At 42.1% G+C, this 13,946-nt stretch overlaps 1 protein-coding gene across 1 annotated transcript in view; it reads left to right on the forward strand.

Moving 5' to 3' along the window:
• Positions 1-13,946, forward strand: part of WSCD1 (WSC domain sialate O sulfotransferase 1) — a 209,021-nt gene that overhangs the window by 111,795 nt on the left and 83,280 nt on the right. Inside the window, exon 3 of the mRNA XM_083172250.1 lies at positions 9,150-9,264. Within this exon, the coding sequence (XP_083028376.1) occupies positions 9,150-9,264 (115 nt within the window). The remainder of the gene's footprint in view (positions 1-9,149; positions 9,265-13,946) is intronic.

The raw sequence follows: 13,946 nt of genomic DNA on the forward strand, positions 1-13,946 counted from the left end.
AATAACCGAAGGGGGTCGCTGGCCATGTAGGAGGGAGGACAACAATTTACTCGATTTATTTCCATATTTATGGAATCTCGCTTGTTGCTTAAAGGTGAGAACGTGTGCCTGCTTTTCCACCAGACCCTCTACTTTCGCCTTTGCTATGAAATAGTCTTGTTTTGAAGTAGGTGTAGGTGAAGCTTGATATCTCTGAAAGGTGGTTGTTAACCTCTCTCTGGCCTCTATATAATCTTTGGCTATCTGCCGTTTAATAGCTGTTGTGCCTGAGATAATGACCCCTCTCAGGGTTGCTTTAGCTGCTTCCCAAAAGATTTGTGGGTTTTCGTCTAGGCTTTGTTTGTTCTCCGCTAAAAAATTATCCCATGCATCTAATGTCATCTTTCTTAACTGGGGGGAAGATGATAAGCCCGAAGGGCATCGCCACGTTATTAGGTTTGACCTTTCGGGGGAGAAGTACATTTTGAGGGTCAGAAGGGCGTGGTCTGAAATGACTATCGGTCCCATTTCTACACTATCTACCCCGGGGAGCCAGTCTTGGGAAATCATAATGTAGTCAATCCTAGACATATAACCAGAAGCAGCGGATAGACACGAGTACTCCTGGTCCGTGGGGTGAAGAACCCTCCAACTGTCCACTAGACCGAGAGTGTTCATGAATTCCTTAATTCCGAATTTAGGGAGTTTCCTTGGTTTGGTTGGTCTAGGCTGCCTGTCTAGATGTATAGATGCCAGCAAATTAAAGTCACCACATATTAGTTTTGGGATCTGCGGTGTTTTCGAGAGATGCCTAATGATAGACATGAGAAAAGGTTTAGAATATTGATTCGACCCATAAACATTCATACATAAGAAAGATTTACCCTTGAATTTGGCCATAAAAGAGACAAATCTCCCATCAGGGTCAGTTGTAATTTCAGAAACCTCTATATCCACATTTTTTCTAGCTAACACAACCACACCTCTAGCTTTTGAATTGAAGGGGGCAGCCGCTAGCACCCTCCAACCCAAAATGCCCAGCTTGAAAGTTTCCCCTTCCGTGAGGTGCGTCTCCTGCAAGAAAGCAAGGTCCACCTTATGTTTGTGTAAATAAACTAATAGCTTCTTGCGTTTAATAGGGGAATGTATTCCTCCTACGTTCCAACTGCCTATCACTAAAGACATATTGAGCTAAACTTTAGAATCCTTAAAGTTAACATTATCACCATTGTGTATGGGTCCCTAGTCTTCAAGAGAGTCAAGCCTGTCTCCAACACCATTATTTGACATACGCCTTCATACTTGCTCGGTTTCAAAATGCCCCGATATCCGGTATCCCGGAGATTATCGATATACACCTGGGGAAGGGGGGGGATAACAAAACAAACATAAAAACATAACATCCATATATTAGATGCAACCTTAAAACCTATGACTTCCGTGTCTCTTATGGGCGCTAACCGCCCTCGCGTTGTCTATCTCAAATAAGCAGCTCCTAACTCCACCGTCACAATGTGGCTCTGATTTAACTTTCAGCACCAGACACAACTGCTAACTCTATGTGTGCCCGCATAACTGTGCTTTAACAATTCAACTTGAAACCACAAAAGCTAATAATTGGCTACCTCCAAATGAGATGTGCTTGGGGTTTCAGTATCACCTGTATGCGTTTAGGCCCATAAACTGAAATATAACCAACATCTCTTAAGTTCTGCAGGGGAAACATAACGTCAATACTGAACCTGGGACCTTAGAGTCCCTGCAGTCTGTATCAGTTCTCAGAAGTAGATGGTATATTTCACAGATGAAAGAATGGTCTCTGAGTCCTGAATCTCGCTGGGAGGTTCTCTCTTGGTCACCTCTCAATTGGTTACTCCAGAGGCCGGGGATCTTCTCTGGTTCTCAACCCTTAGGGATTCGTCCAGGTAGGCAGATGCATCGGCAGCAGATAAAAAATCTCTAAAAGTGTCTCCCTCGTAAATTCTTAAACGTGCCGGGTACATCAGAGCAAATTTCCTCTCCATTTTTATCAGTGTGGAGCACACCTGTGAAAACTCCCTCCGCTGTTTGCTCAGCTCTGCCGAGTAATCCTGGAAAATCAGGAGTCGGTGTCCCTCCCACTCCAGACCCTTCTGTTTTCTGAAAGAAGTCCAGATCAGATCTTTGTGTAAAAAATTGAGAACTTTGAAGATTACTGCTCTCGGGCGTGCATTATCAGTGTTACGCTGGGGCCCTAGTCTGTGCACCCTCTCGATTACAAGATCTCTGCATTCTTCTTGTATTTGCAATAATTTTGGCAGGGTAAGTTTCACAAAGTAAGCTAGGTCTGTCCCTTTCACTGATTCTGGGAGCCCTATGAGGCGAAGATTATTCCTCCTTGAGCGATTCTCCAGATCTTGGAGTTTATTCTGCAAGTAGAGAATAGTTTTTTCTTGCTCTTTCACCCTTGGTTTCAAATCTGCTACATCCATGAAACAATCCCCCACCCTGTGCTCCACCTCTAGCATTCTATGCTGCAGTGCATGTATCTGTTGGTTGATATCTCTTGTTTGTGCCTTTAAAAGCGGGCCCATGGCAGATTGAATAGCCTCTGTGAGTTCCCTGCGAGTAATGGGCTTGTCAGGCTCATCATGCATTTCATTTGCCGGTGTGAGCTCAGATGGGGCTCCCCCCTGGGTGTATGGTGGTCGAGGAGTCTGTGATGGCGTAAACTCCATCAGTGAGGGAGCGAAGAGTCTAATGGGGCTGCTGTGCTGCGCAGGAAGAGGTACCTGATCTGTAGCCAGATCCGAGTCAACGGAGTGTGCTGCCGGTGTCTCCGCCTGGCATCGCTTTTTCTGGCTCTGGAGCAGGGGGGGAAAAGAGTCTTCATCCGTCCCTGGTGAAGCCGTCTGCGGGTAAGCTAGGGAGCGCGACTCGCTGTCCGTGTTGCTGGCGGGCGCCATCTTGGGAAGTGCCTCGTGGTGCCGCTTCTCCTGTCGCTGCCTCTGCTTCTTCGGCATCGCGGAGAAGTACTTGTCCATGCGGCACAAGCTGCTCCCTGTGTGTCAGACAGTCGGTCGGTGTCTGATAACGGAGGCAAAAGCCTTGTAAACGTGGGTTGTGAAGCGGTGAGTAACGGAGCTCCCTCTCAAGGCTGCTGCTTCATCTCAGCCGGAAGCGGAAGTCGAGACGTTGTATCTTTATAAGTGGCAATAAATACAAGACCCCGATACTTGGTAAAGACTACTGAGGAAATGTGGATAAATGATCCCTGACATACCTGGTTGCAGTTAATAAGGGATTGCTGAGGAGAAGTTACAAGCTGATTGTTGTATTCTAGCAGTACATACCTGTTCTATGACACCTAATTGGGGTGAGCTGTAGAGAGCAAGAGAGAAAGGACATCCCTGCTGAGAGATTTCATCTGTCATATATACTAAGTACTTTACAGTATACTTTTACATAGACTCTATAGAGACTGAGTATCACTTACTATAGAAAACCTGGACTCTGCTATATTGAGCCGCAGCTTTATCCTAAAAAAAGGACAGTGCAGATTCAAATGCAGACTGTCAAAGTACGCATCATAGAGATTTATTCAAGGTTACCTTGGTTACATCCAAAGAAATAAGAGAATATGGGAGCTTGGATGTAAATATTGCTATTATTATAATATAAATACCTGATATATCACATCGCTGGGAGAAGAAGGGCGGTATAATTTAAATACAAGCGCCATTCAAGGAAGGAAGCTACCTATGGATGGTTATTAAAGTTACCGGAGGGAACAGATTTCTATAATCCTTCAGTATTTAATTGTCCGATTATTCCCTGTGAGGATTACAAAAATTATTTTGTTGAAGTTTCAACTTTTTATTAGCTAACATCTCACCTTACAGGACTCGGGTGGGAACTTTATCATCTAAGGAACTTCAGGACATACTCCCTTTGGAACTCTACAAAATAAACCAAAGCTTAGGTTTTTTTTCTCTTTGACTAACTAGTGTACACAGGAAAAAAAACATATTATTGCGCAATAATAATTTATAGTTCATTACTACTGTATAAGGATTCATTGTTGATATAAAATGTGTGCAAACGTTTGAAGTATCATTTCTCTTGTGCATGTAATACAATGTATTATTGGTTGTAGCCAACTAAGGTAGGAGTGTATAATCTTGGTATTTAAAGGAGGCATCCAAGAAGTCTGACAGAGCTTGACTATCATTCTTCAGTTCCAGTCAAATAAAACAGTGTTTGGGTTATTTATGCCATTGTTTCACCTATTTGTGCTGTGTGGAATTGCCTATGTACACATTCATAATATTATTGTTAGGTAACTAAATTTATTGGTTACTGGATAATTCAAAGGGCGTTTCCCCAAGCCCGCCCTATTGAAATATAAAAATATCTATATACCACCAAAGCTTGGGGTGGAGGCACAGTCAGACATTAGAGTAATCTACATTCCTATAAAGGAGGGTTACACCTGTATATACGATACATGCATAAATAAGCATATAATAAAAACCATGATTCAAAAAATACGAGAATAATACATATCCATAAGTGAATAAATATAAGTGAAAATATAAAAAAAATAATAAAATGGAAAAAATATTAAAAAGAGAGATCCCAGCTATGTCATAGGGATAGCGCAGATAATTCAAATTGCTTTTAAGTTATTAACAATAATTCTTAGTGTTATATATACAAATTGCGCTTGACATCTACTACAAAGCAAGGAGGTTCCCATATGGGCAGTAAATTTCAGACATTTGTTTCAACTATTATTGTACCAATATGCGTGAGTCTGTCAGTGATACAGACCTTCATGTGCTATAAAAAGCTTTGCAAACCATGTTGCTCATTGAGCCCTCTGGGGGCAATGGTGTCCAATACATGGATCCACCTTGCCTCCGCCTGTAACAGCAATTTACCCCTGTTGCCACCCCTTATTGGGAGGGGCACATTGTCCACAATTTTTTAACGTAAGCTAGCAACACTATGACCATGGGTAACACGGTGCCGAGCCACCGGCTGATCACTAGTGCCACTAGAGATAGCCTGCTGTATTGCATGGCGGTGGTTGGCCATTCTTTCTTTAAATTGACATTCTGTCTTGCCCATGTAGTAAAGACCACAGGGGCAAGACAGAACATATACAATGAAGCGGGTAGAGAAAGTGACCACCGACTTAATGGGTATCTTACGACCTGTGTGGGGATGGGTAATGTAACTACCTGTTAGAAGAGACCCACAGGTAGTACAACCCACACACCTGTAGCAGCCCATTGGTCGTGACATAAAGTGAATAGGAGCAGATTTCTTAGTCAGGTTATTAATATCAAGTTTAACCAGTAAGTCGCTTAAATTGCTGCCCCTCTTATAAGCTGGCATGATGCGGAGCTTATTAAGACCATGTAGGTCTTTGTCAGTGGTAATCTGGGGCCAATGTTGTTTCACTTTTTTGGTAACTGTTTGACTGTCACTGGCAAACTGATTGACCCAAGGGATCCTCTGATTTTCTTGATCAGACTTCTCCGGAGGATTTAAAGTGACTTCCCTGGGTATCAGTAGAACCCTCTCCTTGATTTTAATAAGGTCACTACGCCTATACCCCCTTTCCTCAAATTTAGCCTGCATAATGTCAAGTTGTTTTATCGTCTCCTGTGGATCACTAGTGATCCGTCGCACCCTGAGCATCTGCGAATAGGGCAGACCCCTACGCAGTGGCAACGGGTGACAACTCTCGTGGCGGAGCAATGTGTTCCTGTCAGTTCCTTTCACATATATGGCTGTAGATAATCTTCTATCCTGTTGTGTAATCAAAACATCCAAAAAATTAATGGACGTATCACTGATGGAAAATGTTTTCACCTTGAAAAAGGAGCAGCAAGCTCTGAAAAGTTGGTGTGGTTCTTTTCATTACACGATTTTGAAAAACTTCCCTGGAGTGCCGTGATTTTTTCCAAAGCCTATATATATTATGCTGAGTAAGACTAAGGCTTACAGATTCAGAAATTGACTGTGCAGTTGGATAATAGGTTTTCTGTCGGAGAGGTGTTTTGTTGTGCTTCTTGATTCGATTCCATTATACCTACCACTGAGTATCACAAGGTCACCGGATTAACCACAGTGACCTTAATAACTCCCAAAAGAGCTACCCAATATAATTTCGTGTGTATCGAACCAAAGTACATAATATCCATAGATCCTGGTGTATTACCCCTGAAGAAGTCCCTAGTGGACGAAACGCGTAGGGTTCTGCGTGATCTCTCAACACCTATGATCAAAACTATATTGGATGACAATGACACACCATGAAATTGTATAATGAATTCCAAATGAGAAGCTTTTTATGAAAGTCTTTTTAATTGTATTACTGTTTGTAATAAATGTTTTATATTTTCCCAATTGTGGATTGGTGAAACTACCTTCGAGCGCACCTCTACACCTTTTCTCTTCATTCTTCACTTTAGACTCCCATTAGCGGCGGAGCCTTTAGAGTTGTGCTGCTCACCCAATAAGCGCAGGATAGGGTCACAAACTCCCCTTTCTTATATATATATATATACGATAGGAATAAAGGATGGCACTCAGGAGACTTTAAAATACGTGCTGTATTAGACGTGCAAACAAAGAGACCAATGTTTCGGGGTATGTACCCCTTTGTCAAGGTGCTAGTGGGAACAAAACCAACTGTAAAGTGCTTACCTTATAAAGGAGTGAGTAGATTAGGGTTCGCGCCGTCCAGCGCCGATCACCTGTAGCCACGCCGTCTCCCCGCCGGAAGGACAGGGGCTCTAACAGGAAGCACGTCGCGTCTGCGTCCCGGAGGTAACTGTGTGGCACGCAAGCTATGTGGTTGCCATGGGGACTGTTATGATAGATTTTTTTGGGGGGTCTGCACTCCCATCCAAGAGTGAATATAGTAATGGGGTGCACCATTAGAGAAATCCCAAGGGGGATATCCAAGTACAGTAGTGGTAGTAGTGGAGTCCAGTATTCAGATAAACACTAAGGAGGGTACTCACCAATCGATGCAAAAGTGATTTATTCAGATAAAATCCATATCCCTAATCCCTAAATGGGCCTTTATCAAGACTGTATAACTGCAGCAGTGATCCAACAGGATGATAATGGGATACTGACCACTAATGCCACTAATCCTCCAGATTTACCCCACCCAATTGTGTTTAGATTGATTAATCAGCCACAGCCATTCACTGACAGCTGTCAGTAGAACGTGTGACTTCATACCTGGAAATGACAAAGAGGTGTATAAAAGGGAACGGGTAAAAACATATGTGTAACAATAGTAAAGATTCTATAGTCAGACTCTCCCATCTAACACGTTTAGAATCATGCCGCAGCACATGCGGCAGCTAATTTCACCCCATCTAGGATTGGTGCTGGCTATTCAGTAGTTCTACGGCATGGCCAGATGTTGGTACCGGAAACACGCTGAGCACACTATGGCGGTTATTCACGTTTGTTCGGTCCTGCGTGCATTTGCATGCTGGACCGATGTTGCACATCTGCGCATGCGCAGACGGGTTTCTGCGCATTTGCAGACGTATGGTGCATGCACCCACAGCGAACTTTCGGTTTGCAGAGTGCACGAACCCATGGCGGCCTGCGGGGGGGCGGATATGGGCGGGGGGCGCCGGCTGCCCCTTTACCTTATGGGAACGCCCAGCATTCCATGGGCGTTCCCATGAGAACGCTGGGCATTCTCATGGTAATCAGGCAGTGACTCTGGTGTGGGGGGCGGGTAGCTGAGATCACCGGATGTCAGCTGGCCGGCCATATCCGCACCAGCGTGCATGCATATGTAAGTAATTTAAAAGTTGATGATTCGATGGTCGGAAACGGAGATGTGGGCGGGTATCCGAGGCATGCAAATAAAGGTTTATGCAAAACATCCATTCGCAAGCCTGTGCGGGCGAACCCGCACTTCGAGGGGGCGGCTGGTATGCGTCTATTCGCCGGACGGGGTTTGGTGGACTCGCAAGGCTGCCAGAATAACCCCCTATGCGTGTCATAGGCTGGAACACTATACGTTTCATTGGCCAGGAGGGATAGCACATGACGCTCATTGCAAATCATTTTCCATGTTGCGCTATGGAGGAGACACAAGTTTTTAGATACACCCCAAGTCCTGCATTACAAAGCTTCACACACACTAAAGTACCAAATGAAATTCAAGCAGACCATGAATTCTAATGATTAATTGAATCCCTTAAATGTGGGTAAACTGAAAAGTAGGAACCACGGGAGAAAAACTGAAAAATGTTCTTGAATGAAAATGGTGGCAATAAAGTGTTAAGAGGCTTGGAGTCAATTACCATGGGCTAAATGATCTGCCAGGTTTCTCGGTTGGAGCCTGAATTCAGCCCACAGTACCAGTTCGAAGCTGCACTGTGACCAGTAGTGGCTCTTGCCCTTTTGGAGGAGGGGGGCTGCCGCAATGCGCACCCCCCTCCGCTGCCGCACTCCCCGCACCTGCCAGTCCCCTGCATGGGACCAACGCATGCACAGTAGCTACATAAATACTGCGCATGCGCTGGCCCAAGCCTCCATGGGCTGCCTTTGCAGCAGCCCCCGGACGCTTAATCAGGTTCCTTGGTCAGGCGCATGCGCAGTATCGTCCGCGGTACTACGCATGCACAAAACCTGTTTTGGGGGCTACCCCGCATTTGCGCACAGGTATGCCGGAGGGAGGGAACACCTCCGAATGGGACTGCCTTGAGTGTCTGGCTGGTCGGACTTCCAATAGGGAGTCACTGCCAGTGACATTGAAGCCAGAGCAGTCTCACAGACTGCATCTGGCTTCATTTAGTCAGAGACAGTGGCGGATTTTACCTGGGGGGGCTGCAGTCTTGCAGCCCATAGGTAAAAACCGCTACTGACTGTGACTAATTGTGGTTTCTTATTGGTCCTCCTACTCATACGCCCTTCAAAATGGTTTTACTTCAGGAAGTGAGACTGATCAGGTAAAAATGGTTACATGTAGCAAGTCTGGAGAATGTGTGGTGCTATAGTAATTCCCTCCATACGTACTGTAGTTCAGCTTTAAATACAAGACAAAATATATTAATCATAATTATCATTACAGTGATTTTATAGCCTAAGTGTCTTGACTATAATATATGGTATACTAATTACAATTTTCCTCATTCTAGGTACATATATTGGATGTTTTACAGATAATGTGGAAGAAAGGACTCTGAAAGCTACAGTATTTTACGATCTGAGGAAAATGACAATAAGTCATTGTCAGAGTGCCTGTGCAGAAAGGTAAATAATGTATATGCCTTTAGATTGGGGTTTAGAGTAAAGTCCCCACTAGCATCAAAAATCTGCAGATTGCATATTTGAAAATGTAAAGTACTCAACACAAATATTCAAATCAATATTGTTACTACTGTAGATAGATAAACTACAAACTCGGCTAGCTTTACTTTGATCCTACAAATACTTGAAAGGTCCAGTTCTGATCTTGCCTGTGCTAAAATTGCTTCTCTGCCTCAAACATGCAGTTGTGTTATCAATGCTCTGCACATTTTCCGATAATAAAGCTCAATAGGAACAGATATGTCATATGATGGGCCTAAAAGTAAATATCTTAAGCGCAAAAAAAGATCCACTGCAAAATAAATGCATATTGGCCTTATTCTGGTTCACTTGCAAAGGCAAATTTCTTCTCAAATGGACAAAACCATGTGCACTGCAGGTGAGGTAGATGTAACTTGTGCGGAGAGAATTATATTTGGGTGGGGTTTTACTTCGAAGTGAGATCAATATTGCAGTGTAAACATAAAGCAGTCAGTATTTTCCCTGCACAGAAAAAAAATAACTCGCCCAAATCTAATTCTCAATGCATGTAACATCTGTCCCACCTGCAGTGCACATTGTTTTGTCCATTTGAGAAGAAATTTGCCTTATTGCATAGTATATATTCATTTATATGCATTAACATTCTGTTAAATCAGAGTTTTTGAACATCTGCCTGTAAAAAAGTTTACTTGCCCACTTGGCCAAGATTAACATATTTTGACCACAGGGTATGGGTAAATTGGTTTTCCTGGCAGGGAGCTGGTTCAAAGTTCTGCTGTGTTCTTTTTGTGTGACAATTTGCTTGAAATAAATATTTGTATCTGCTCTGTTCACTCATCTGTGCCAGCTCCCCAACCCAAGACATAAGTATGATTCTTTAGCCATGGATCAGCATTCCTTGCACTTCCTCCACCTTGCTTCTTCACTTCCCCTCTCTTCCCAGTATTGCATCTTTCTTGCTTTGAGGCTGTTTGGGCTGCTACAAGGCACTACACAAGCTAACTGATCACAGCTTTGTCTTCCCACGCTGGTGACCCTACAGAGTCATTACAGTGGAAGTTGGGGGAAGGCAGGAAATTGAGTGGGTGTTTTATACAAGCAGCTATGCCAAGAAGCTTAAAGTCCATGGGGTTGATGTATGAAGCAGTCAAAATATTTGAGACATGAGACTGTTACTACCAGGGCTATTTTTCTGCAGGCTCCAGCAGGAACTGTGGCCCTTATTCTAGTTCACTCTTTCTGACAAAATATTTCCTAGATGGACAAAACCATGTGCACTGCAGGTGAGGCAGGTGTTACTTGTGCAGAGATAATTAGATTTGGGTGGGGTTTTACACCTGCCTCACCTGCAGTGCACATGGTTTTGTCCATCTACGAAATATTTTGTCAGAGAGTGAACTAGAATAAGGGCCACAGTTCCTGCTGGAGCCTGCAGAAAAATAGCCCTGGTTACTACTTATTATACAGTAAATTAATGGAACTTGTGAAACTATTATTTCTATCACAATAGCCAAGGCAAGCAAGAATGGCGTGACTGTTTTTTGCCCTCTAATTGTTAGTGACGTTATTAGTTCTATCCCTGAATAAGAATACACTCATTTGTACGGAACATTTCTGTTAACCATTCTTTAGTGTGGCCAAAATAGAGAGGTTACAGTATGCTCTCTCATCAGCAGATTAAAGAAAGCAATGTTTATATAAATGCATCCTACACATAAATAGTCTTGCCAATAGACTCGGTTTGCATAACCATTTTGGATACGTTTGTTCATGCAGTAAGTTTCTGTAATAGTGGTTATTGTTGTTGGTAAACTGTAACATGAGATAACTGGTGTGATTCTGGTTGGTTTGCAAAAGCAAACTCCTTCCCTAATGGACAAACCCTGTGCACTGCAGGGGGGCAGATGTAACATGTGCAGAGAGAATTCGATTTGGGTGAGCTATTTTGTTTCAGAGTAAATACTGGCTGCTTTATTCTTACACTGCAATATTGATATCCGTTTGAACACACCCCACCCAAATGTAACTCTCTCTGCACATGTTACATCAGCCCCACCTGCAGTCCATTAGAGAAGGAGTTTCCTTTTGCAAGCCAACCAGAATCCCCCCAACATGTTTTTGGAAAGCTTTTTGCTTTTATACAGTATTCATTAGTTTTCTATATGTATTGTATAGTAGCTACATTGATGATTGCTGTGATTTTATTACACCGCAAGAAATAAATATGAAGCTACTGAGTGCTTAATGTGGATAATACCCCGGGAAGAATGGTCTACTTACCTAAGGCATGGACTGGACCACCTATGGTGCTGACTCTGACTACTTGTTTATGGCTTCACATACTGGTGTTGGCTCCGCCAATTGTAACAGCATCCTCCTTCATTTGCTATGATTCTACCATGTTGTAGTCTACTGTTGTGGCTAATACTTACTATTGTATTTGCCAAACCTGCCTACTTTTGTGTTGGGTCCCGCCTATAGCTGATTTATTCCATATATGGCCTCTGCTAGTTCCCGTTTGTCCATAAAAAACAGGAGCTCACAAATATTAGGTCCCCATGCTAAAGTTATCAGCACTAGGTTATACAGACTGGCTAATTCACACTATAATAAGGAATCCAACACTGTTACAGTAGGTCCTTCTTCATAGGGAATCCCAGCATCATCACTTTGAGCACAGGGCAGGTGTATGTATTTGTAGAGCGGTATCACATTATACAAGGTGTGAATTATTTTGCTGTATGGTTACCTTGGAGGGCTATCTTTCAATTGTACACTCCTTCTTTTCTTATTTGTGGCCCCCAAAAAATTAGGGGGATCTCCTTCCCTACTCCTAAGCTTTGATAGATCCTGTTCTATTAAAAAGACAGGTTGTTTACTCACACCTGATTGTGATCCAATATCTGCTAAGCCTAAAGGTTCACATACTTTTGGCACTCACAGATATGTGATACTGGATCATTTTATCATTTTACTCAATTAAAATTTGAGCATGTCTAATTGTTTTTTTTGTTGTTGTTGTTTTCATCTAATTTTAGGACTTGTGTGAAAATCCGAGGTAGTTTTATGACAAATTTCAGCAGACATAAAGAACATTCTGAAGGGTTCACAAACTTTCAAGCACCACTGTATTTCTTCAAAAACATTTTTTTTTTGTCTTTCATTTCATTAACTTTAGAGTACAGGTTTGGTATCCCTTATCCAAAATGCTCAGGACCAGAAGAATTGTGTGTAACGAATTATTCCGTATTTCAATATATTTTAGTAATTCAATGATGTATCTTGCATTTATGTTGTACAAACACATGAAACACATGACACAAATATATTTTAATTGTGCATAAAAAAAGGTTTTAAAACATGAAACGAAGTTTGTGTACTATCTCGGGCACTGAATTTAAATACCAAGCAATCATTTTCTTGAACATATTTATTGCCAGTTGCATATCATGTCCTCATTAATGCTGTTACAGATGTCCCCAGGAGTGCTTTTAGCTTTTTACACTTTCTGGAATGTATTGTTTTCGGAATAATTTGGATAAAGGATATTTGGATAAGGGATACTCAACCTTTATATATTTTTTTTAAAAATAAAGAACCGTAACTGTGGGTGCAACCTAAACTGCTTCTCTAGAGGGGCAGAGCGTTAGTACCCTCTGAGTATAAGATAAAAGGTGAAAAATGATTTAGGATTTAATAAAAATACAAATAAATTTCAGCTCAAATGGACAATAATAAAATAAAACATGAGACATGTTAAAAAGATCAATATTGCTAAATAATTCTGTATGTAGAGAGTATGATGCAGTCTTAGTTGAGACCTAAATGCATTCAATCTCTATTGGAATAAGTCAGTTAAGTGAGCACAATGTGCTTATTAAATGAAAACAGTTCCATGTAATACCCAGTTTTGGAATATAATGGTTACCCTGGAATTAGGTTGGATTGGCGGTCCGTCTGATGTATTCCGTATATAACCAAATGGCACTTCACAAGCAGATAACGGAGACTGCAGGGTCCAAGTTTTCAATGGTGCAGGTGCTGGTCCGGAACAAAGATGAGAGTGCTGGTAAAGGCTCAACGCGTTTCAGTGTTAGGCTAACCCCTTCCTCAGGAGCAGTGTGAATTTTGAGGTCTCTCTGGATCAGAATTTATACTCATCTTCTTAATTCGGTGGGGGACTCAGGTGTACAGGAAATGTCCTCATATTGTGCAAAGTACTCATATTTTGATCAAAACTATAGTCAGGTATAATTACAATAATATTGAGAAGCACAGAAGACAATCTTTAAAAGCATCATTCAGAAATAATAATAAACTGAAGCAAAATAGATGAAATAACAATTTCATTTATTTTGCTTCAGAAAATTTTTTGTGTACAGATGTAGACCCCCTTATTGTTGCTGTGATACCTACACACATATTGCGACAAGGAGTACATACGCTAGCTTTCAAATTATCGCACAATGCATTACCTATGGATCACAGGTGCAACTATTTGCATATGTCCATGAATGTGCACATTAGACATGGCAAAAAAAATCGCACCCGTAAATAGTTTGGCTGAATCTATGTATTGATCGAAGTGTGAGTCTTCACTATTCTGAGCTTTATAACTGTAAAATAATACTGTAAATACCTGG

The sequence above is a fragment of the Crinia signifera genome, chromosome 2 (genome assembly GCF_055691185.1).
Source record: "Crinia signifera chromosome 2, ASM5569118v1, whole genome shotgun sequence".
NCBI classification, from domain to species: domain Eukaryota; kingdom Metazoa; phylum Chordata; class Amphibia; order Anura; family Myobatrachidae; genus Crinia; species Crinia signifera.